This window comes from Natator depressus, chromosome 7, assembly GCF_965152275.1.
Source record: "Natator depressus isolate rNatDep1 chromosome 7, rNatDep2.hap1, whole genome shotgun sequence".
NCBI lineage: Eukaryota > Metazoa > Chordata > Testudines > Cheloniidae > Natator > Natator depressus.
In genome coordinates, this window is record NC_134240.1 from 88808537 (window position 1) to 88835297 (window position 26761).

The following is a 26761-nucleotide window of genomic DNA, read 5'->3' on the forward strand; positions in this document are numbered from 1 at the left end:
AGTGTTATTCTGTGAAAGACATAATTAGCCTTGAGATTTCTTTGCAATGGGCAATGTGTTTTTGTCCTATTTCCCACTGTAGCTATTATTCTGTTTATTTGGAGAACAAATAAGGTTATGTGATGCTCATCAATTTTCTAAGTTGTAAGACCCTATTCAGTTTATGGACTGAAAGCTTGTGTTATGTAATATGGACAAAGTTCTTATTCAGATATATACCTGACTTAAATATTGTACTTATAGCTAAATACCTGAACAAAAGTAGTATGTAAGACAGGGTAGGTACTGTATAGATGAGATAGGACACCCATATCTTCCCTCAAGAGCTACATTAGAACCCTGTTAAGAGAACAAAGTTAAAGAATCTGATCTTTAAAGTGAGGGTGTGTGAACCAGGAAATTAGATTAAAAACTAAACATAATCAATTTCAAAATGGTATTGCATTCCCAGTTTATATACTTCTATTCAAGTGAAATTCTGACTTAGTCTTTTGAATTTTGTAAACAAATGCAGTTCATGTAGATATTGTCTGAGCTGCAGTGACCCAATTAGCTGGTCAAAGGGCTGCAGGGAACTGAGAGATAGGGTGAGTTAAAGTTTAACCTGCAGGGACTGTAAACCAAGCTGAGGCTGCTGAACCTTTGGAGTTTGATATGATGATTAGAGAATAACCAGAGTGACACGTCGCAAATTCCCCATAATCAAGGCGAACTTTTCCGGGTGGTGATCTCTGAAATTGCTCAGGTACAGTCCATGTTGTTTGGTTTTTCCATCTTAAGTCTCTAAAAAGAGGGAATATTGTTATCTAGCTAAAAGCAGCTTTCATCGCTATCTGCTTTACTAGGATTTGTAAGGAGTGTTTTAATTACAGCTTGCTTGCTTTCTACAAAGGAGCCACTGGAAAATTTTAATGCACATGTTAGAGAATATAGGAAGGACCCGCATTCACACTTTTCATGTGTTCTGCTTATTTCTTGCGTTAATTTCTCTAACTCAGAAACAATGAGGAGGTGAGCACTCTGGAAAGCTTACCACCACTGAACATCACAGGCTGTGCTAGATTGCTCATTGTTGTGTCAGACAGAAAAGTGCTGAAGCAGGCATAGTAGTGACAACAGCTAGAGACGGCACTTCTTGCTCTTGATCAGATTTCACATCAGCTTACAGTCTTTATGCCCCAGGCTCTTTAGCTAGTGCCCCCCGCCCCCCCCCCCCCCGCCAAAAGCTTTTGCAAGCCTCAGAAAGCAAGTGGGGCATTCAAAGAACTCCACCTGCCCAATGTTGCCATCATTTTTTTATGGATAATGAAAAGGTGAAGGAAAGAGAAGGGGGATTTTACCCAAGATAATTCACTTTTGAGTTGTTAAATCACAACTTTCCATTGCTAATCATCAGGATATTGGATCATTTCACCAACAAGCTGGGTATATTTCCCAAGATCTATTTTTACAATATTTCTTCATCCTTTTATAAAATGTTATTCTCCATTTTGTAGGCAATCACTGCTCCAAAATACCTGAGTTCATATACACAACTTCATCAAAACAGGGGAAAAAAAGTATAATGTTTAATATATTAAGCTTCTCAAATAGTTTCTCCTTCCCCACTCCCGCAAGATATATATATAAGGCTTCAAAGATCACACATGTGGGTGTGAGGTTGACTTCTTTATTAAACGAATCAAAAGTCTTAGATTTTTTTTATGTTTAAAATAAAAGGGGGAGTAGTTTCAGTAACAAACGTCATCTTTAGAGGGAGTTTTTTGGCATGTTTATGGTTTTCTGTAATAGAGTTGTGTTGATTGTTTCTGTCACGTTCAAAAGCCCCAAACAATTGGTAATGAACAAATATTTAATTATGTGGTCTAAGATCTTTTTAAACTATATGCATAAGCCATTTTTCAAGAGTAAATAAGATATGTAAATGGAGTGTGCACAAGCTTTTAGTTTATATTAATATTAATCTTGTAAAGAACCTGTGGACTGTAATCACTACCCATCACATCTGTGGCTCTTTTGAATAGCCTAAATGTAGGTTAGCTTTCAGAGTTCTCATTTTGCTACCCCTATTGACACTGAGTAGTAATAATTTTCATTATGACCACGTGAAGATAGATACTATATGTAAGGGTGTCAAAACTGAGCTCTGTGGTTGTACTGCTAATACAGGACCCAATTCTGCAAACACAACCAACCAAAGTGCTTAATACCCTAAGTGTTTCTGGGGTAAAAGCCTGGGGGAAAGCAAAACATTTCTTCTCTTTGGATTAATTGGAAAAAATAGTTTAAGAAAGAATACTTCGTTAATTAAGAATCTTAGTTGAGGACTTAAAAGGGGATGAAAGGTATCCTTAAAATTCCAGTTAAGAACTGAATGGTTTCTCAAGTAAATATGCATTTTTAGTTAGTGAATTCAGTAGCTGTTTTCAAAGAACGCTACTCTTCACAAGCAGTGGTACTGCTGTGAGTATGACAGCAAAATGGCCTTCATTAGATGTGTCTTTGAATGACTCAATATGTTCAAACAAGACACTATATTGATCTACACAGGATAAACACCATTTTGTTATCTTATTCATGGAAACAGTAACTAGGTTTCTCTAAAGAGCACTGCTAACATGAAAGACCTGAATGCAAAGAGTAGTATATTGGAAATGGAAATTTCCATCTGAGTAAGAAATTATTTCACGGTATCAGCTGCTTTATGGTAGACTGATCTTTGTACAATGCATATTGAAGTGTCATAAGTACATAATTTGGGCACTGAGAACCTCTCTATCCAAAGCACATTCAATATTGTGAATTTATCCCTTCTCCCTGTTCAGTGCCACAGAGAACAGCCACATGACAAACTAATTGATTGATGCTGAGCAGTTGCACAGTAGTGGAGCCAGGTTTTGTAACTAAGAGGAGTTGGGGGAGGGGAGGAGGTAGGCTGAATAATTGAAAAAATGTGTTTGAAAAAGTACCATGCATATACCTAAAGGGCTCAGGGTGGGGGAAGGGAGACCATCTCCTTTGCCCCCCTGTTGGTTCTGCCACTGCAGCAGCTACTCCCACTGACTTGCATATGTTCAGCTCCTCTCAGGACTTGGCTCAAGCTCATTTGATTTTTGAAATAGCAACATTTATGTAGTGCCTTTCATCCTGAAAGATCACAAAGTATTTTACAAACGCTGCCTCTCTCACTCTCAAGATTCATCACTTCACATAACAAACTGCACTTATTTCTGTAGTAAAAAGAGCTACGCAACGTTTTAGGAAAGGAAGTAGAGAGTACTGCACCAATTGAAGTTGCAAGGGGATTTTAGTAGGCAGAACACAACTATTCATATTAGAATTCGGGGCGGGGGGGGGGGTGTGAACAATCCCAGTCTAATAAGAAGATACCTCTGAAGACCATGAGTGATCAGAACCTCATTGTCACACTTAATCTGACAAATAGCTCTCATATTTTATATTACCACACCTATTCTCTCACTTTAAAATGAAGCATAATGTTCAGCAGAGCTTCCCCAAACCATCATCACACACAGAAATTATACTCAAGGAGCAAGTGTTCCTGAATGCTTATTGCCTCAGGAAAACACAGTAGATGAAAGATTCATAGTTCATACACAGATACTATAGACGACTAGAGTAAAATGACATAAGCAAAATAATACTGTAATAAACTTGGATTTTTCTTATGTTGGGGATTTATTATGCCTATGTTCACATTTTCTTTTCAAAGTATTTTAACATAGAAAGGTGAAAGAAAATCATTTAGAAAAGAAAAAATATTAGAGCACTTGCCAAATGGGTGTAAGGGGTGGAATCAATCCGATATTCCTGGTTCTCAGCCAGTGATAACTTGGCAGTATATTTTCGACAGTGTGATGTCACAAATTTAACTACTTGAGTGATCACTGCTCATTAAGATGTATTTATAAACATACCCATTGATTTAAACGCAGTCATTAACAGCTTTTTAATGATGAGTACTGAAATTGGTTTTCCCCTGTTGCAATGTCCATTTCTTAACTGATTATTGGCTTCAGCAAGAAACAACAGAGAAAGTAATAATTATCCCCTCAACTTCTATGACAGCAATTCTCCTTGCTGGTGTCATGTTACTCAAGGTATACTCAGTAAGAGTGGGCCAGCAGGCAGGCTAGAGCGGTAAGGCTGTATTCCTAGTAGTGTAGAATATGATAATATTGCATTGTTGTAGCACCAGATACTAATCCTGGGTCATTGTAGGTCCAAATGCTTGTGGGAACATGTTTTTATTTAATTTATAAACGCATTTAGTGGGAGTTATGGCTTGGAAAATGTCCCCAATATACATGAAATAGCAAGAGCTAGAGCAAGGTTTAGGGGAGGATGATTCACCCTTCACATAGCAGCTTGTAGAAGCACAAAGCAGAATATAGGTCGGAAGGGATGAATTAGGGTTGCCAACCCTCCAGGATTGTCCAGCAGGTTCCAGGAATAAAAGATTAATCTTTACTTAAAGATTAAATCATGTGATGAAACCTCCAGGAATATGTCCAACCAAAACTGGCAATCCTAGGATGAATACTCCCTTGTGTATGAGTGGACTCCTATGGTCTTTTGCACTGTTCAAAAGCTGGTATTAGTCTACTAAAAAACAGAAGCATCCATGAAGATATTGCAAATGAAAATCTGGTCCAGACATGCCAAGGTTTCCCTTCCCTCCTCCCCTCCATTTCCTTCTAAATAATTGTAATAATTGTGAAAGGGCCCAGATTTTGTGTAGCGTAAGTCACAAAACAATCTTCAGATGCTAAAGAACTTGCTACTATGGGGCTTTGAACCAGTAACTTCAAAGGTGAAAAAGCTGTACAATGAATTGACCGTCTGCTGCTCCTCTTAGTCGCTTCTACTTTCTGAATTTTTAACCCTTCATTCAGCAGTCAAGTAATGTTTTCTTGTACATTACAAAACTGAATTACAAATCAATTTTCAAAAAAGTGTATGTGAATTTAATTGGTTAAAAGTTAATCCACTATCAGCACACAGATGGATAGTTTCTACCTATTGAAAGACACTATTTTTTTTAAAAAATCTTAACAGCAGCAACAAACCAAATCTCTGGAACAATCAGAGTTTAAGAGGGCAACGGCATAACTCAGAGGTACCTACGTCCTACTTTGTTTGCCATCCATTTTTGAAGGATTTTCATGGCTGTCAGTGAAAATGTTACGCTGTGTGTTAAGTTCAGAGATCATTATTCTGCTTACCCCTCAGAAAGACTTTTAGGAAATGTTTTTGGAACATGATAGGCAAGGATTTCCCCACAGGCTCCTTTAGAAAATAAATTAAAAATAGTCAACACCAGATTCCAGTGATTAATACCTTGTGTTATCCTGAAAGTACCTCACCTGTTAGTTCAAACAGCTTGCTGAAAGTAGGTTTTTCACTGGAGTTCATGAACAGGCTACTGACATACTGTGGTCTAAACAAATTGATCCAATCCAAGGATTTAAAAGAATAAAATCAATAAAAATAAGGGTAATCGTGATTTCACATATAATGAAAGCCATTTATTTCTTGCTAGTATACCACAGTGCAAAAGCTGCTGCCAGCATTGCACATACCTCTCAAATCTGAAGCAGGACTGAGTGTGTTGGATGGTGGTTATATGTTACAGTATGTACCTATTATAAATTCTCCAATAGTCTTCAACATATCAGATCAGTATAAATACATATCCATTACATTTTAAGAACAGTCTGAAATTCATTGCTCTGCAGACTGCCAGCATAATGCCCGTGCACTGCGTAAGTCACCAAAACACACAGTAATCTCTGCAGGACAATACCAAACAGTCATAAATCCATACTCTGTGCATTTTTTTACCAGGTAACATACAGTCAGAGTAAGGTCTTCCCACCAGACAAATGTTTCCAAAGAGAGGCTGAAATGACTGGACTTTAGTAAATCATTTACTTTCCGCTGCTATAGTCACCAAAAAGCAAGTTACAACACCAGCTGGGTTGCTTTTGCTACCTTAGGAGAAATAGTAAATTTCAGTATTGGGTATCTTTGAGATCAGTTACTTTACAATTTTAATTGTAAATATAATTTTTAAATTGATAAGATATACATTAATGTTCTCAGAGTATAGCACAAAAGATCACAACCAAGAAGCAAATGTCATGAAAAATGTATCATCTTTTATAGGTAAGAAACAAGTACTTCCAGCTGAGAGATTCCTAGAAGTTTTGAAAACTGATCATGTCACGTGTATCATGTCTTACAACAATAAATATAGTAACTATTTAGCAGGGTGCAAAGAAGGAAAGCATGTTTATCAGATACTAATAAACGGTTAAACAAAAGTGAGAATTGCATAGCGCTGTACATTTTAAGGGATTATGATGATGATTAATCGGACCTCCTTTCTAACACAGCTCAAAGAATTTCACCCAGAAATTTCTGCCATATTTTGTGCTTGAGCGATAGCACATTTTTGTACAAATCACATCTAATCTTGATATAAAGACTTCAAGTGATGCGTAATCAACTGCATCCCTTGGTAAGTTGTTCCAATGGTTAATTGGCCTCAGTGTTAAAAATGTAACACTTTAAATAAGGCTAGACATATTTTCAACTTCCAGCCACTGGATCCTGTTACACCTTTGCTAAAATAGTGCTCTCCTGTCAGAAATCAGTATATTGGTGCATCTAGACCACGAAGAAGTCATCTCTTCACTCTTTCTTTGAAAAGCCAAATAGAATTTCTTAAGTCCTCCACTGTAAGACAAATTTTCCAGACCTCAAATCATTCTCGTAGCTCTTTTCCAAAACCTTTCCAAGTTGTCAGCTTCTTTTCAGAGCATTGCACTGAAAGCGCACGTTTAGTTGGTTATCTACCATGACTCCTACATGAAATCATCATGTTAACCATTTTGCAGTTATGAGAAAATGGTGAAGAGAGTTCATACAGTAAAGTACTTATAGCATTTTGGATAAACTTGGATTCAATGTATTATTAAATTCATGCCTGAGCAAAAAGCTAATACAGACCTCCGCAGCATTCAAGTGGGCAAATGTGAATTCATTCATGGGAACCTACATGGGGTTTCAGAAATGTACAGATCAGGAACTGGGGCTACTTCATACCATATTAACTGAAAAAAAGGCTGTTACAGTAGTTCTCTATCTAGGTCATTGCAGAGGACAGAGACAGCACGAAAGTAACAACCTGAAAAATTCAGCTGCTATGGAAACACACTTGTGCAAGTGACTCATTAGAATGCAATAATTCAGCTTGCCTCACTCACAGATTCCAGTAGGTCTACCAATGCTAGTAAGGCAAATGGGGTTTGACCTGTGATCTTTCCATCTAGATAAATATATTTCCTAATAAGAAAAGGAGGACTTGTGGCACCCTAGAGACTAACAAATTTATTTCTTAGTCTCTAAGGTTCCTCAAGTCCTCCTTTTCTTTTTGCAGATACAGACTAACACGGCTGCTACTCTGAAACCTGTCATATTTCCTAATGTAGGCTATGATACACAGCATAAAAAAATATGACTCAGATACTGACCCGTAGCAGAGGAGCACATAGTGCAGTTTGTGCGCCACGGTAGCCTTCGTTACACCGTCTGCTTGCTAATGGTCTCAAGAGGACAAATGTCCGATTAGAATCATCTGGGCATAAGAAATCCCTAGCCATATCCTTTACCCGGTCAGCAGGGATTGAGAGTAGGAAAGAATCTACTATATAACCTCTTTGCCACTTGCTGATTCCCCTACACAAATTTTAAAAAATCCTTCCTTAGATATCACTTGATTTATATGACAGCCTTTACAATAGTTTAGGGCAAATATACTGAGCTATTTACCGCAGTGGACAGTAGAGGCCTGATCCTGGGAGATGTATCAATAGCATTTGATATTACAGCTAATGGGGTTTTGCTGTGTGATCACAGTTGGATATGGATGGGAATGTTGCTCAATTGATTTTGGTCATACCCCATAGTCTTCGACTGTGGAATTCTTCTTGGGCCATGTGGTTTCATCTCTGTTCCTCTTCAGTTTTTATATATTCCTTAATGGAAAAATTTGGGTTTAGGGCATTGCTGTTATACTAATCATAGAATTATAGGACTGGAAAGGGACCTCGAGAGGTCATCTAGTCCAGTCCCCTGCATGCATGGCAGGACTAAGTGTTATCTAATGGTACCTGCCTCCAGATTTTGAGCGGGACATTAGCTGTTATGACACCTGCATCATAGAAATCCATGATTTGATGGCTCAATTAGTTGTGTATGAATACCAACAAGATCAAAATTAGCTTGGTTGGACTGGGAAAGAACTGTAATGTGAGTATTATTTCCATTGCCAGCATTGCCTTTGAGAAATTATTTGTGTAGCCTGGACATAACTTCTGACCAGCAGCTGATGCAAGGCCATCTGATTTCAGGCATGACTAGGGCTCAGGTACATTTTTCGATACTTTGAAAATCAAACATTGTCGCTAGTTAGTGAAATCTGACTTAAAGTCTTTTAGCTAACATTAGAGTTTGTTTTGCAGCTTTGTTTTCTGTGCTATGCTAGTAAAATCTGTTTATTTACCATAAATGGAATTCAACCCAAACGAAGTTGAAACCAGTCACTCATGAGGCACCTCAGACATGAGCTGAAGTCAGACCAAGCGTATCAGAAGTGATTAAGAGTTTAAGAGCTGGTTGAGAGCAAAAGGGAGTTATGATTCCCATCTCCAAACCACATCTGAAATGTAGTTATGGGAAGATCCCTGACTTGGGGGGGAGGTGGGTCAGAGATTGTTATGGTAATGCCTAGATAAGTTCTACTATTTCCCTGAATAGTTAGTAACTATAAAATAACTTTTAATGTACAGAATATATATAGGATATCCCAGTATATCATTGGCAAGGACCAGTCCCGTAAGGTGGTGCATATTTTCAACAGGAGTTGAAGGTCCTCAGAGTTTCAGGACATGAGGCCTTTAGCAGCTCATAGGTGTGTGGGTGTTTTCTAACAATACCACTTGTTGCCTTGTGAAAACAAAATGCAATAGTAAAACCACAGGAAGTGACAGGAGTACTCAATAGCAGTATCTGATTTTTTTAAATTGTATTCCTTTAAGTGGTCATTGATTAGCTGTTGACTTTTGAAACAAGAGAATATTATACACAACAGTTAGGTTCTTCATTTTTAGAACAAAATCGTCAGAGCATCTCATTTATTTCTCCTTTTCATCTTTATCAATCAAAAAACTTCTATTCTTGTGACAGGTCTGAACCACATATTGGTAAGTAAGGACAGGAATTTAAAGAGGCTTTGAAAGCTGGAGTTCTTGCATTACAAATTATATTTCATATGTGCTGTGGAGATGTCCATAGAAGTAACATTTCTGATGAGTTCTATGATGGTTTTGCCATTGACTTCAGTAGAAACAGGATCAGGGCTTAGAGCAGTATAATAAAGTTGTGAAGTCAGGTCATGCATGGGTCATATTGGCAACTAATGAGTAGCCTTTGGGCCTCAGCTTTGAAATTACACATTTCCTTGTAGTTTTCACAAAAATATTTCATAGCAAGTTAATTGCAATTCAGATAACTATTTTTAAAAAATCAAAGCAATAAACATATACCAGCTTCTGTAACAATAATATGTGCCTATAAAACAAGCAGTAATTAGGCTTTAGCTGATTTAAAAAAGACATTCGCTCTGTAATTAGAGGTGGAAAAGACCTATTATATTGTCTAGTCCATCACCCACCCAGTGTACATGAGCGGTAATTAATACATTACAAGGAGCGAAAGACAAAAATGCAGGGAATCAGAATAGATATCCCAAGTGGCCCAACCCTATGTGATAAATAGTTCAAGTGTACAACGTTACAGGGACTATCATCATTAAGTTGTATTGTAGATAATGAAAACTGTAAATAAATCTAACAACAGACCAAGAGCTACAAAACAATAAGATCTGAAAATAAAGCTAACTGTACTGAATGTCAGTGAAGATTTTGGAGCCAGGTAGTTTTTATGCCTTTTATCAACACCTTAAAGAAGAGGAGTCCATTTACCTATACAATGAACACATAACAAAAGCTGATCATGAGTTCTTTAGACCTCAGTTCAGTACAATTATGTGGCCCAATTTCTACTCAAAAATCCTCTAGGCCAAAATCTGCCTTTCATTCAATTATTGCAATAGGAATGTCACACATGCATTTGATAGCACAATTTGGCCAATAAACTTAAGAAGAGACACCTCAGAGTGATACAGTCACTGTACATTATGTAATTTCCTTTAGCTTCACAGTTAGAGAGTTAAGTAAAACTGAAAACAGCTCATTAATGTAACAACATTCTGAGGCAGCTATCACTGGTTCCACTTTAAATCACAAGGACAATTTTAAACACATTAAAATTAAAGCCCATCCTAAAATCTTTACAGATCAACTCAACATGGCAGGAAAAAGGGGGAGCAAAAATTATAAATACAAAATGGTCAAACTAAAGAGTGAGTGAAGAGAAATACCACTTTTGGAATAAAAAAAGATTACTTTTAGTCAAATAGCTATATACATAGCCATAGTGACTACATTTTGCATGACATTAAGTTTCTCACTGAAGGACACACCCTAAGAAAATGGCTAGCATGCTGCTAGGCAAAGGTCAAGTTACAGGATTGAGGCCTAAATTGGTATGTAAGGTCACATGCATGCATTTGACTTTTTGCACTAAGAGCTATCCCCTTGATTTCAGATCAAGCACATTCACTTGTCTTTGCATCTCCAGGCTCTCATCCTGTAATGGTGGGACCCTTATATTGCAGGTTGTATCCACGTATAGATATTTATCAAGCAGCAGCTCAAGGAAGAGATGTCAGCTATAACCATTTACATCTCAAGTGGCTTTAAAAAAAAATTGAGAACTAGCTTAGAAGAAATACAATACTTCATAGTCCTTCACTGTAAAGTGTGACACATAAGGCTCGTATTTTTAGGGTAACAAACTAGAGAGAACACATGCCATTGCACAGTGACTGGGACAACTGCAATGGCAAAGCACCAAGGCACTAATTCAGTCCTAGCATTACTGAATTTTTAATTCTCCCCTGCTGCTCTCTCTGAGGTCTGCTGTAGTCCCAGTCACCAACAAGTAGCCTAGCAGCATGCTAGTCATTTCCTGGTTCAAAAATGTGGTCCTTCTCAATGAACCCCAAAACAATACACACTAGAGCAAGTGCAAATCAAATAATTTTGGCATTAGAGAGAAATTAATGGATAAAGGTTTATTTTTACGTATATAACACAATTTATTCTACGTTATTTGTTTTTAGCCCTACAAAAAGACTTCCTTTTTCTCTACCCCCCTCCCGCTGGGCTAATTTGGTGCATAAGACATGCGTATAATGAAATGCTTCGTACACAAACAATTCTGGTGTGCTGAGGGGAAGCACAGTAGAATTTTATGGGGCCCTCTAAAAATGGCATATTTCTAGCTGTCATACAATTGTGCCTTTTACAATGTTTTGAGATTACATATTCTTAACTAAAATAAATTGACAAGGTGGTCTTTGCTTTTTGTTTTCTTCCTTCTTTCTATGGCAGGCAGTATTCTTTTCTTCTCCCTTTTTTAATGCCTGTCTTTCCCCAGCCTGATTTCTCCTTTTCTTTCCCTTCCTCCATATTCTTTCATTCTGTTCCCTCCCTACCCCCTATGCTCATCACTCATATGGCCACTCAGGGGTAGTCACTGCACTCACTCACTCTCTCAGGTGCCCCAATTTCTCATTCTAACACACTTACACAGGTTACCCAGTTTCACTCATTCTGGTGCTTCCTATCAGACAAATTTACTCACTTTAAAGCAACAGCAGGCTGGTTGGTCTCTGCTGCTCTTTCTGGTGTTTCTATTATACGGTATGCTGATGACAGCAGCAACTTGCAGCAGAATACAGGGCTTCTAAGAAAGAGCAAGAGTTGGAGCAATGGGGCCCCCAAAATACCATACACAGTTTTTTAAAGACTAAAATTCGTCATTTATTCACCCTACCCCTTGCTTTCCTGAATAGTGGGGTTAAAGCAATGATTTCAGCCCTGCCTTAAAAAAATATTAAGGAGTAAACAGGTGATGTGTTATACAAAAGGAAGCTACTGTGTGACATTTTAGCGTTTATCTGGTAGATTGAAAGTAATACTAGAAATTATTTTATGTGTGCAGGGTTGGGATATTTTACACTCCATGTGCTGTATTAGCGTTGCAATAAACAATGCTGTTTAGTTGTCTTTTTGGACTTTGGTTCTGCGTATATGTACTTAGATACTTTGTTTTCCAAAGTTGTCACAAGGACCCTGATCCTACAAATGTGTCAACAAATGCTCAACTTTAATTATGTGATTTCGTGTCATTTAGTTCAATGGGATTATTCACATACATAAATCTAAGTGATTGCAGGATCAACATGATGTGTCATGTCCCTACTCTGCTCAACTTTAATTATGTGATTTCGTGTCATTTAGTTCAATGGGATTATTCACATACATAAATCTAAGCGAATGCAGGATCAACATGTTGTATCATGTCCCTACTCTGCATAAAGTAAAGGGGGAGGTCACTTTCCTTTTTGTCCTTTTGTTTTTCTGACAAAGTTATCTCAACTTACTTATTTAGGGAGAATGAGTCATGTAAATATCCTCAGTAAAATGGACTTTCTCCTCCCAGAAAAATTAATTTACTTAATTTATCTTAAATTTGATTGCAGTGAGCACCCCTAATTAACCTGATTTTTTGCTGATAATCACTCACAATGGAATCAAATCAAAAATCAGGGGATGGTTTGACCGGCACACAGAAAGAAGCTGCTCTCCGTGCATTAATTCACCGCACAGGATATAGTTTGATCCAGGTAAGAACATGTGGTCGCATGCTTGAGTGCTATTTTTTGCATAGTATCTAATTTTAGCTTTAATTAAGTAGTTGTGTCAAGGGCTTGAGTGGTAAATATTTAACAAGGAAACTTTCCTTCTTTGTTGGTTCTCTTCCCTTCTCTCTGTTGTGTATGTCTGAAAGATGCTTTATTTTAATAAGTAGGACTGAATTCTTCCATTGATTTTTTTGTTACACTGTAACCAGTCATGATAAGCTAACCAAAAACCTAGAGCTGAATGTCTCTGCATTTCAGGGAAGTTTTGGATTGCAATCTGAACATCACAGCTGCACTTTATCTTTATAATATACCAAAGCAAACCCAAAGTCCACGCTGTGGGGACTACAGTGGCGGAGCTGAGGTGTCGTAGCTTTACTGGCTTGACCCTGTAGCCTACAGCAATTGAAGAGGTTATTCCATCATCATAGGAATACCCTTTCCTAAGCAATGGTAGTGAGTTCAACAGAAGAATGCTTCCATCAGCCTAGTTGCTTTTACACCAGGGGTTAGGTCGGCACAGTGCTCGGAAGTGTAGATTTTTCACAACCCCTGAGCCCTGTAGCTATGTCAACCTCACATTTAAGTGTAGACCAGGCCTGAATTAGATACCCTTTGTACTTTAAAAGTGTTTAGGCCCAGGGCTGAATTTGACATCCTGGGACCATTTTTAGTCTCTAAAGATTAAGTATTTAATATATCTGACATAGGAGAGAGATTATTTATCAGCCTTAATAATCAGAGGTTTGTTTAAAGTCTGTTTGAGAAGGTCTCAAAATGGGAGCCACCTTTGTTTATTTTTACTAAATTTGTAGCAGGCAGGGGAGCCCTTCAAAAGTCAAATTATCCATCTGTTTACTGAATTTTGGACTCATCCTCAAAACAAACGTGGCCTCAACATATTTCATTTTCAAATGCAATAGAAAATTAGGCAATACTATGAAATAATCTGGTAAAGTCTAAGGGACTATAATTGCAAATGGTAATAAGAGTGAGTTTTATGGAGTTTACTAAGGCTCAGATCCTGTCAGTTGTTTAGGGACAGAAGTATGGGAAGCAGCACAGTAGCCCAAAGAGGCAGTTTTGGACTAAAAGGAACTTGGAGCTACCAAAACTACAGGGCAGACAATTAAAATAGCAAAAAACAGTGTGTTTATATAGCATATAAAGCTGTGTGCACACATTATAGGTAAGCAAGCATTTGGGATTGTTGCATTTTAACATTGTTATCTACTATACTTTACACAAAGTGAGATAAAAATAACATAAGTCTGCTGTATTTATATTCTGCATTAGTTTCTTTATCCCAGTCTTCTTTTCTCTTTCTTACCTTCATCTGTATTTTTCAATATTTGATTTACCTCCATTTTCAGTTACTTTATCTCTTCTTCCTCTGACACCTTTCTATTTCTCTTTGCTTCCCAGGTTCTTTGTCCCTCCCTGCCATTTTCAGAGTTTATCCTATTTCTCCTTTCAACCCATTCCTTTCCTCACATTCTCTGGTGTTTTATATCAAACTCATCACCACAGTACCCAAGTGTCTGCTCTCTTAGCTTGCCCCTTATCCCACCCTCACTCTCCTCATTGCCCACTCACTCACCTGCAAAAAGGGAAGAGGATTTAAGAAAACAGTTCTTCCTCCTTCCACCAAATCTGTGGAGAGCTGAGAATTGGGTTGGAGTACTTTTTCCTTCTTTCAACCCGTGAGGTGAAGACCTTGCTGACTGAAATAGGGCTTTTTTTCCTCTGCTGAGTCATCCCATTCACTTACAAATACATTAACACAATGACCTAATTAAAATAAAAGGTTTTGTTTTTCCAGTCCTTTGTTTTGCAGTGGCATGGTAAATCGTCTCAAACCTTTCTCATCTGAATCTACTTTGGGTCAGGGTTTTTTTTTAATTCCTTTTACTTAGCCTCTCTTGAATGGATCCTGCAGGATCCATAGGCATGCATTACATAGTAATCACAATTAAGAATGTGACAAAACTGAACAGATTTATCGCACCTTAGCTATACAAAATGAATCAATAGAAGTTCATGCATCACTCAGCAGAATTACACCTTCAGGGAAATGGTGTTTAACATTGCCAGCTTCAATGTTTTAAATTTGATACTGCAGGAATTCACTCCTGAAAGTACTGTTATGACTCTCCCATTATGATGAAAATGTTTTCAGTACGAATGAAAATGGATAATTTACTACTACATCTGTTCAAGTGATAATCCATAGACAATAGGCTGGAAGAGACTTCTTGGTCCCTTATCACTTATATTCCTAATTAGTTTCCCTTCAAGATCCTAATCAGTTTCACTTTGCTGTGCTCTCTTACTGTGTAAGGAGCTTGAAACAGTTTCCCTGTTTATTAAATAGTTTAGGGTTGGAATGACTTCAGAGGGCAAATAACTAGAGAATTAGGGCTTGTCTATACAGCAAGCCAGGGTGTGACTCTACAGTGGACCAGCTTGTCATGCAGTAACTCATTGTGTGGATACTGCTGTAACTTAAGTAAATGTCCCACCCTCTCCTCTTTCCAATACCTCCTGGAAACATAATTCTTCCAAGAGCAGACAGGTAAGCTCATCTCTTTGTTCTGTATAGTAAGAAGCTCACCATTAACTACAAAAATCCAGTATAAATATAATAATTAATAAAATGTTTCTGAGCAGTAGGCGGATTGTTGAAAACTTGTACTTTTGTTGAATGTGTTACTAGGCTAGAACCAAAACTAACTCCTCAGTGCACCTGTCACATCGGGTTTAGAAAAGCCATTGGACATTGACTTTTTAAGCCAACTCAAACATTTGAAAAAATGTTGACCAAAATAACTTAAGTCAAGACACTCATCTCTCCAATACTCTAACATATGTTGTTTGTGACCCTCAGAGAAACTCTCTAGTCTACAGTACAAACTGGTCTTCTCTCAAGTACATCAGGAAACTGTCATTAACCACTGTAGAATGCACACAGGAGCTGATCTTGTTCTTCTTGAAGTTGATGGGAGATTTTTTTTATTGACTTCAGTGGAGCTGGATTATGACACCTGGTTGCTTTCTGAAGCTCATAAAACACTAGTAAATTATAAACTTTGACTCTGTAAAAGGAGATTGATGCTAGGCAGGCAACATTTTAGCCTATGGCAGGCTGGCATCCGTGTCCAATACATCATGTTATATTAAACACTACAGCATCAGAAAGGTAGTATTTGACTAGGGTCTATCCACATAGTTCAACTTTAAGTAAACAGAGATAGGTAACATTTTAGCAAATATTGAGTGACTTCGTTGGGCATTGGATCACGGCTTAATGAGGGAGAGTTGCACAGAGACATTGTTTCAGATGGCAAGAGCTGAAAAGAAGGATGTTATTGAATCAGGATTTTGTGAAGGGTCAGAGAGGATGCCAGTGTTAGATGAGCAGAGAGGCCAAGTGGGGGGGGGGGCGGGAATAGAAAGAAAGGCACAGTTATGCAGATAAGTCCATGGAGAGTTATAGAAACAAATAAGGCAATTTTGAGATATTTCTGTTGATTCCATATATTTTAAACTACGTTTCTTTTCTTTGATGCAGGAAAATGGACAAAGAAAGTATGGAGGTCCACCGCCTGGCTGGGATGCCCCGCCACCAGAGAGGGGCTGTGAGATTTTCATTGGGAAATTACCCCGAGACCTTTTTGAAGATGAACTTATTCCATTATGTGAAAAAGTAATGTTTTACATTTAAGAGATTTTCCTCCTCTTGTACCATACACATGTTCCTGATAAAACTGTATTCAGAAAGAAGGCTGCATTTTCAAAGGCCTGGTACATGAAATAACAAATGGAAAATTGAAATGCATATAATTCTAATACACAAACATTAGCGACTATTCTTTTGTGTGTGTACATTGCTCGGTGTATAACCCATAGTACTGCTGTGTTTGGTGAGGCTACTGTATAGTTTGCTCCTGTTACCTAAATCTGTTCTGAGTCTCACTTTCTATTACAGGGCTAAGCTGTATTCTTATACTTGTCTGGAGCTACGGAAATGTGGGGGTATAGAGCAGAAGTGCTGAGCAGAGGTGCTCTGACGCATGCTATCTGCACAGGGCTGATACAAGCAGAATGCCTCCGGGAGCACTGGGCAGAGAAAGCATGATATAGCATTCCTTCCACCTGATTTTGAGAGGAGCAGCATGCTCCTTCAATGACTCCTTCCAGATCCTAGCAGGTGTGTAGGGCCCTTAATGTGCCCCATCCTGTCTAACGTCTCCTACTGGACCATGAAACACCACAGGTTATAACCAGCCTTCACTGATATGCACATGCAGCCACTGTCATTGGATGTGTGAACTGGCATGCAGTCACTCACATATTTTTGCACACACAAGACGGGAGTAGTTTAAAAGCATGAAAGTAGTAGCAGCAACATGATCATTTGATTAACCTAAGTCACCACATAATTACATTACTGTAACGCTTCTGCCTTCCCCCCTTAATTTTTTTTAACTCTACTCTTTGTTGCATGAGTTCCAAAATTAGATTGTATGCTCCCTGAAACAGGGACAACATAGGTGAAATCCTGGCTCCAATGAAGTCAGTGGTAAAACTTGCATTGACTTCAGTGGGGCCAGAATTTCACTCCATGTCTTATTTTTTGTAAAGTGCTTAGCATACCTCAGGTACTTGATAATAATGGTTATATCAGGACATGCACATACTGTGCCCTCCCTATCACTAACGGTAATCACATTCCCAAATAAGGAAACTCCCAAAAGTTTATCCTCGTCCTCCTGCAGCACTTCTAAATAGTCTTCACTGCCGTTCTTAAGTCTATACAGAAAGAGAAAAATCCCACCAATAGTGGCACAGAAAAAAGTTTGGTTAACTGAGGTGCACATACTGACTTTGAGAATGAGGCTGATGCTGTGTGACTTTGGAGCCTCCAGTCCTTTTCTTTCCTAGCACAGACTGAAATTAAATATTTAAAAACAAAGAGCAAATCAGTGCAAGAAATCATTACTGTGACAACTGCACAGTAAGGTTCCTGAGGCACACATTGGAACTCTGGTACTGTGTTATCAGATGGTGTGAATAGAGGTCATTTACCTTGCAGTGCTAACTCAGCCCTAACTGTCACTTAAACATATGTTGCCTTTATTTATTCTGACTTCATTCACGGGTCAGAAAACAGTTCTCAAGTAAAATAGGTTCTGGCTGATGGTCACATTAATGGAGATGTTCAAACAACTCTGAGGTGATATGCACACAAGACACAGTCAGGGAAATAACCAGCTTTGTGTAAATAGCTTCTGTGCTGTTGGTGAAAGTTTCCTTTCAGAATGGGTTATTGACTTTTCTTTTCATTTGCAGATTGGTAAAATCTATGAAATGAGAATGATGATGGACTTCAATGGAAACAATAGGGGATATGCCTTTGTAACATTCTCTAACAAACAGGAGGCTAAGAATGCAATCAAGCAACTTAATAATTATGAAATTAGGTAAGCATGACTGGTATGTTCATATAAAGTTGAAATCAAATGATGTATTAGTCTGTTTTATTATACATTATGTATTTTACCTGCGACTTGAAAAATGAATGTGTAGTTATCTAAAGCTTAAAATCACACCATCCACCATTCCCTTGTACAATCAGTCAGTTTCCCATTGATGAAAATACACAAGTTTCCATTTTGATAAATCTGCATTTTCTAACAAAAATGTGTTTTATCAAAAAATTCTGGATCAGCTTTTCTGACAACCCTATTTTGGCTCCTGGGGAGGCAGGAGGAGCTGCTGACTAGCCCCTCCTGAGCTTTGTGGGGAGTTGTGAACTGGGCGGGGAGCCTTCTTAAGTTCACAGAGTATGAGTGGGGCATCATGCAAAGGCCCATGAGGGATTGGACTTTCTGATGTATTATTTAAGGCTGTCTGGGGATGGAATTTGGAAGCTGTCTAGGCAATGAAGAGCCTTTTAAGGCTTGTGGGGAAGGAAGCTGTAACTCCTCAAAAGCCCTCCAGAGGGGCTGGGGAACAAGAGGAGGTAAAATGGGAATGAATGAAGGAGACTTCACTCCCTGGGACTCTCCACAGAGCACAGAGAGAAGCAGGAAGCACCCAGAGAGAACAGGGATTAGCACTCCCTATGGCCTGAATCATGCAGGCTGGAGAACAGTGAGAAGTTGTTTCCCCAGACCCCCAGTTGTGCTGACCCACAGGCTGACTATGATTTCCCAATTAGCTGACACTTTGGTGAATATGATTTGTCCTTGTCTACAGTGACTGTAAATCACGGTCAGCATCATATTAGCTAAATACAATTCTTCACTGTTGTGTTCATCAATGGTAAAGCTCTGGGGTAAAGACAACCCTCAATGGCTGGTTGTGGAAATAAACACCTAGGAAGTTAAAGATTGAAATTTATTTCTCCCAAAGTCTCAAATTATTTCCAAGCAATATATTCTCAAAATACTGATACCTGTCTGCAGCTCCAATTTCACCTTCAAGTTGTGGGTGGGTGAACATTCAAAATCAATTCTGAATATATTCCTTTTTGTCTGGCACAATTGCTGATTGTGTATTGGATGGAGTACACTGCTCAAATGGACTGGTCTGATTGATAAGTTTTAAACTATGGTTTTTGGGAAGATGAGGCTTGTGATTTCTCAAAGAAATGAGCCTGATTCATTACAAACTGGAACTGTTGTTTGTATGCAGGAATGGACGACTTCTAGGGGTTTGTGCCAGTGTAGACAACTGCCGTTTGTTTGTAGGAGGAATCCCAAAAAACAAGAAGAGAGAAGAAATTTTAGCAGAGATGAGGAAAGTCACAGATGGGGTCATTGATGTCATTGTGTATCCCAGCGCAGCAGACAAAACAAAAAACCGTGGCTTTGCTTTTGTGGAATATGAAAGTCATCGAGCAGCAGCAATGGCAAGAAGAAAACTGCTACCAGGTTTGTCTGCAGTGTTGGTCATGCAGCTTCCTTCGCTATGGCGCTTCACGAGGTCATTTAGCATTAAAGAAACCAACAGCAAACACTGACATTTTTCAGCTTTCCTATTGTCTGCCCGCCCAGCTGCTGGAGAGGCAGAAAGCCTAGCTACTGAACTTCTTCACTTCTCCCCAGCTCCAGGGCCAGCGAGGCAGAGAGACGGGATGCTTAGCCTTTACTGCCCTGGAGTGGCACAAGGGACGGGGGCTGAGTCTCCCAGTTGGCTGACTGTCCAGTCCCAGAACTTGGGGGAACACTGGAAGGCAGAGACAGGGAGCTCAGTCTTGGTAGCCCCCCAGAAAGCTTTGTCAATTGGAAAGAGCCTTCCAAGGGGGCAGCTGGGAAGCCATCATTTTGATCAAGAGACTTTGGGGCAAAATTGAAATTTTCCCATGGAAAGTTTTGATTTTGGGAGAAGGGCATTTTCAATCGGAAAAATCATTCCAACAAAAATTTCCCAACCAGTTCTACTCTAATGCAAAGCCTAATGTGATCTTTGCCACCATCACATCACATAATACAAAGACACCCAACACATACACATGCATGTACTTTATTATATACATCAAAATCAGCTGCAAAAGACAATACTTTTGCAGTTAATACAGGTCAGATTAGTGGAATTCAGTGGAATAAGCCCTGCTAGGCCATTTTCTTAGTTCAAAGAGATTTGCTAGGCTCAATCTCTGCTGAAATTAGAAATAAATCTCTGATAAACTCCATTTATCATTCTTTGTACTGATGCAGTCTAATATATTTGAGATAGTATAGCTGCTACAGATTTTGCAAGGATATAAAGTTGCATTAAAGAAAAAAACATGTTTTCTTCCCAGGATGGTGTGGGAGATGGCAAGATTGCTGAATGTGGGAATATTTATGAGCCCTAATCCAGAAGTTTGGGGACTCCCATTAACTACAGTGGGAATCAATGGTACTCAGAACCTTGCAGGATTTGGAGAATACAGTCTGAAGCACTTATTCAGGAAAGTGGTTATGAACATAGTTAGCTTTAGGAATGTGCTTAAGCATTTTCCTGAACAGGGATGCTTTCCTAACTGGAGCCTAACGAAGAAATCTCTAATGAGGAATTGCATTTATGCCTAGACTTATATTACACAAGGATTATCTTTGAATAAGAATTTACTACATGCTACATTTGAAGACATGAGCAAAGTTTACTAGTATTTAGCCATGAGATCTGATTAATTTTTAAGTAGGTTTGTACAGGTATTACCAAGGGGGTAATATGAATACAGTAGAGTTACATAGGTAGCTTATAATTGACCTATAGAACCTCTAATACTTGTGATAATGATCAAGGTGAAAAGAAATCAACTTGACTGTCAGTCCCCAAGATAATTTACACAACTGGCCTTTAGGAGATCCACTTCCATAACACACATCATGTGAAAGTCACTGTGCATTATTAATCATCAATATTAGATCTTCAAATTGTGTATAATGAAAGTCAGAAAAGAGAACTAGATCTTGGTACCATCACTCTTACAACACATCTAGTGTTACAAAAGTTCCATGTTTATACTGAACTTTACATATGGGCAGAAGTGTGGAATAGTGACAAAAGCAAGGAGATGGGGTTAAGAGTTCAAGATTCTCTAAGTAGCTCTGTCTCTCACAGTGTGACTTTGGCCAAGTCCTACTCCTTCAGTTTTCCCTATTTGCCAGATAGGAATAATACTTCACAGAGGTGCTGTGAGGGTCAAATAATTGTAAAATGCTCTTCCGCTTAAGTATGGTGCTAGATAGCCATTTTTGTTTGTTCTATATTCACCTTGGCATGTGAGCATAATTTAAGATCATATGCAGCTGGCCAACTTAATATCACTCAAAGCTTTTAAAATAAATTATACTGTGATATCACCACATGATGCAGTGGGCAAAGTTTTAAGATATGTTTTGCTTTAAGGTAGATTTAAGCTCTCATTGAAAAGTAAAGCTTCCACTGTTCTGTGGATATATAGAACTCAGGTAGTTGCAGAGCAAGCTACATCATACTATGAGCCTAACCACTGCTTGAGGGACTATTTCTAAGGGTAGTTCAGGGAATGAGGTAGAGGTGGTCAAAAATAGGAACACAATTTTTGAAAAAAACATTGTCGCTTTTCCTCCCTCCATGCAATTTTTCATCAAGTTCTAGTATGAGGGAAGTTCAGAGTCCAAGCTTATTTATGCCTTGAAGAGCCATACATGTTACATAGGCTATCAATTAGCTATCAGATGGCTACTTTTAGTCATTTACCAGTTCAAGCCAAGTTTAGGCTAGCACGAAAAGATATAGAGCTAGAGTTGGCCAAATTCACTTCAGATTTATTTAGAACAAAAAGTTTCTTGTTTTGAAAGGAAACATTTTTGTCTTCATAAATGTTCCAAGTTTTTCAACAAAAATAAGTTTTCAAATTCTTTCCCTCCTTATTTTCTTCCCCTTCCTCCCCCAACCCCCATTCCCAAGGGAAAAGGGGGGAGAGTCCCTAAAATTTGTTTCTATTTTGTCAAATGTAAAAAAAAAAAATCATAGAAAGACAAGATAAGGGAAGGACTACACTGTTAACCTCCATTGTTAGGCTGGATATAAATGCATCATCTGGAGAAAACTTGTTTACTGAACTCATTCAAATTGCCAGTGAAAAAGCACTGACTTTGTCACAACATCTCTGATGTTACTGGGTGAATCCAGGACAAGACTGGGCAGGAAATAAGGTCCTGAGATTTTTGTGGCTGAGCTAAGCTTCAATTACTGTTGGAAGAGGAGAAATTCCCTACAGGATGTGCAGGAATGGAAGGAAAGCTGGGTGAAGCAGTTACTGTTGCCATCTGTAGGAGACAAGAGGTGCCTCTGCACAAGGCTGCTTGCCAGTGCTCATTAGCATCATTTGCATGACCTCAAGGCCAGCTCTGTGGCTGCATGCAAAGCTATGCCAACACTCTTGATGAATTTAAAAGCAGTGGATTAATTAACCAAATGTAAATTATTACTATGGACATGAGATGCATGATGCTGCCATAGCACTGATTTTTTAGCCATCTAATTTTTCCCCTTTTTTTCCCTTTAGAGTTCCCCAAATCAGTTACAATTTCTCCTTGGGGGACTCATCCAATACACACCAAGTCAGTGAGATTTCTTTCCCCCACATAAGGCCCTTCTTGTAATAATGTATTGCCTTGCATTCCCCTATCTTCGCTATTTCCATTGAAGCACTATGCTACAGGGACCAAACTACTGCACACAAATCAAATTTCTGAGAACATAAGTCTTACTTAAACTTCTTAGAATCACAGTGTTTATCATACTGTAGTCAGTGGAGTCTTTCCAGTCAGCTGCAGAAAGAAACATTTTGAAACCAAGCAGTGGAGGGAAGGAATTTTTGGAAGAGAAGCAGGTTCATTAAGAGATCTCTCTAAGTGGTTCATAGAATGAAAATGTTTGAGGACCGTACCATATTTTCTCTCCATCCTTGTTGGATTCTGCACATCTGCAGTGCGAGAAGAATAAAATCTGGACATCTGACTATCTGTTTCTGGAAACATATGGTATATGTGCCACTGCTTTGAGCATGAAATTTTAGACCTTCTGTATAATCAGTCCATTCTACTACTACCACAGCATAATGTTATACAAAACATCAATATGCCTAGAAACCAATTGAACAATGGTACTTTCAATTATTTATTATTTTTTGCAGGAAGAATACAGTTATGGGGACATCCTATTGCTGTAGACTGGGCAGAACCAGAAGTTGAAGTTGATGAAGATACAATGTCATCAGTTAAAATCCTCTATGTGCGAAACCTTATGCTATCAACCACCGAAGAGACGATTGAAAAAGAATTCAACAATATTAAAACAGGTAGGAAATGACATAAAGTAGGTTTTTAGCTGTTGCGGGTTTGAGTCCATTAAATTGATAGATATTGTTCAGTTATAGTAAACTAACAGTAGTTGGTCTGTTTCTCTGAAATACTAAATTGGTGGAACACCAGCGTAAAGGATAAAATAGCTGTTTTTTCCCCTGTAAAAGCTTCAAGTGCCGAAACAATTTTCACCCAGTTTAAGTTCCTAAAACAGCGACTGCTGGCATTAGATCATCCAGTAAGCGGCTTGTTTTCTAATTGACAGGACAACTGACATTTTCAGGGAGGTTTGGCAAGTCAAATAGCTCTGCTGCAGTCCAAAATGGTGTATGAAAAGTCCTAAGGATTCTACGTTAGTAAAAATTACTTCTGTTGTGACATGATTTTTGTATATATGCTCTCCAGTAACTTGATTTCTGCAGAAAGGTTATTTTGATTTTTTTAAACATTAGCTTTGTTTCAGGGGTAGGTTTTACCTCCCAGGAGAGCGAGCCTATGTAAGTGGGATAGACTCTTTTCACTATTCTTCTTCTATGAAAAAGGACAATGTTCAAAAGAGAGTGATTCAGTATGGCTGCTTCACTCCTCCCCGCAATGATTGACTGACTTTTGAAAGTTCCATACGCTTTGTAAAGGTGGTTTTACATAATGAGTATTGACATAAAACTTGCACACTGAAGAATCACAAAGCACTTGGATTTTTTAAACCCATATTTAACTTGACCAGGACATGCAGGTGAATGAAGACAGGCACAGGGAGGGATTTAAGTGACAGACCACAAGGTTATTAACACTGGGGAGAGGGTAGTATGCCCTCCTTCTCCATCTCTCAGTACCAGGCATCTGAGTGTGTTCAGTGTGGGATTACAGGCTCCCACCCTATATCCCATAACTCAGGATAGACTCTCCTCAGCTTACGCATAGTACTCAGCTCACTCTTCTGAATCCTCTCACCTTCCCCACCTCCAGAAGTGGGACAGAAGGTACTAAAAAGATACCTCACTCTGTGAAGACTTCAGTCCGCTCTTGTCCCAGAGGCATAAGGTCCATCAGCAAAATCCCAGTAAATTACCTAGAGCTGCTGGCCCTTTTGGCTTTGTAACCGCACTGGACTCTGGTTGCAACATTCCTGCAAATGACTAATAATTTCTACATTCTACTGCTATTTAAACCAAAATGTGCTTCCATGATGCTTCAAGAAAGGCAAAAAACCCTGCAGGCATCTGCCAATTTCGCCCCAAAGGGAAAAATTCCTTCCTGATACCGAAACAGGCAATTGGCCCACAACACTCAAAAAACACTGCTTCTATAGTACAGTGACAGAGAGGGAGAGTGGGGCAGCTAAGGAGCAGCTTTTTGGAGCTAGATACTCCCAAAAACCCCAGGCAGTTGTTAAAATAACAAAGGGCTATAGTGGTGAGGGGCCACTCAGATCTCATCTCCCTCTGGGTGGCCAATGGGAGGCAGGGGAAAACCTGCCCCTGAGTTCCCAGGCATGTATTCCCCACCTCCTCCCAGCTGCCTACCACACTGCAGGTCCATTCATGTTTCCCACCAGGTGAGATGGGTGGGTTGCTCTGGATTTAATTCACCTATGTTCTACATTCCAGAACTCGCATCCAATACAACGCTTGAAAATTGATAAGCTTAATTGCCCATCATAGAAATGAATAACATACAGAAACTTATATAAAAATACAAACCAATATTTATAATGTAATCCATAAATTATCCTAATATTATCCTTTCCACCTATGAGTATGTAGGGTGCAATTTTCAAAAATGTCTACATGAGCTGAGCATAAGTTCCATAATTTTCAATGGGAGTTTTGCTCCTAAATCATGTAGAAGCTTTTGAAAATCCAACTCTGTATAAAGAAGTGCATTTTGGAACTCCAAGAAATACAATAATCTCTGCACTACTTTCTTGTGCTCAGCATCAGGAAATCATTCATAATTTAACTCACTTCTATTAACTTTCTCCTTAAAGTTTAAAGCTATATTACAGAGCATCTTAACTCTTCTGCTTTGTCTCTGCTACATAAATTTCTCTTTTTCACATTAGGCTGCAGCTGAAAGATATATTAGAAATTCCTTTATGAGTCATTCCTGTCTTCTTAATCCCTCAGTATAATACTTTTAGCAAACACGAAGTTGTTAGACAAATCATTTTACTTTCAGCTTCTTCCCCCATTATTAATCCCAGTTTGCTCCAGAACACTTAACTTATTAGCACTCCTTAAAAAACACATTTATAGTCACCTAAAGTGTCTATAAAACTCCATCATTTTTTACTTAAACCAAATTTGCTCAAAGGAAATGGATTCCAAAACAGTTTTTGGAAGTTTTTAAATTGCATTTGCTTTAATGATATGTTTTTGCAGTTTGATCATTTTGAAAACTGGAAATTTCTCTGTCTCTCCCTCTTTTTTATTTTACTATTAATAATATTTATTATTATTATTATTTTAGATGGATTACAATTCTGGAACAACTCGTTTTTGAGATTGTTGTATGTTCTAAAAAACTGGTTATATAGTAGCAAATCTGAGCTTTGGGGAAATGAGTGCCGCTCTAGGTTATAGTGAAATTATATTCAGAAATGTCAGCAACAGTCTGAAATGATTTTCCCCCTCCCCTGAGCCTCTTGCACTGGACATAATGCTGAACTGCAACACCTTGGGACTGAATTGTACATTTGAGCCAGTGATCCTGTACTGGGAAAGCCTTTTGACAGTAACACAGCATCCAGTAACAATTTGTTCAGTTTAGAGGAGTTAAAATCTAGAGCTGCCACTATGGATCAGATTACCCAAAGAGTCTCTGAAACCCACACTTCCCATTAACTTTAGTGGTAATAGGTTTCACAGTAGCAGCAGTTTTAGTCTGTATCTGCAAAAAGAACAGGAGTACTCGTGGCACCTTAGAGACTAACAAATTTATTAGAGCATAAGCTTTCGTGGGCTACAGCCCACTTCATCGGATGCATAGAATG

At 38.5% G+C, this 26761-nt stretch overlaps 1 protein-coding gene across 3 annotated transcripts in view; it reads left to right on the top strand.

Annotated features, from left to right (window-relative positions):
* Positions 1-677: 677 nt before the first annotated feature.
* Positions 678-26761, top strand: part of A1CF (APOBEC1 complementation factor) — a 49834-nt gene continuing 23750 nt past the window's right edge. For 2 of the 3 annotated variants that reach the window (XM_074959006.1, XM_074959008.1), the window contains exons 1-6: positions 678-745; positions 12758-12901; positions 16491-16625; positions 18272-18402; positions 19619-19857; positions 23598-23762. In XM_074959006.1, coding sequence (XP_074815107.1) covers positions 12803-12901; positions 16491-16625; positions 18272-18402; positions 19619-19857; positions 23598-23762 — 769 coding nt within the window. In that variant the 5' untranslated portion in view covers positions 678-745; positions 12758-12802. Of the gene's footprint in view, positions 746-6456; positions 6545-12757; positions 12902-16490; positions 16626-18271; positions 18403-19618; positions 19858-23597; positions 23763-26761 lie in introns of those variants that run through there. The other variant, XM_074959007.1, reaches the window with a different exon arrangement.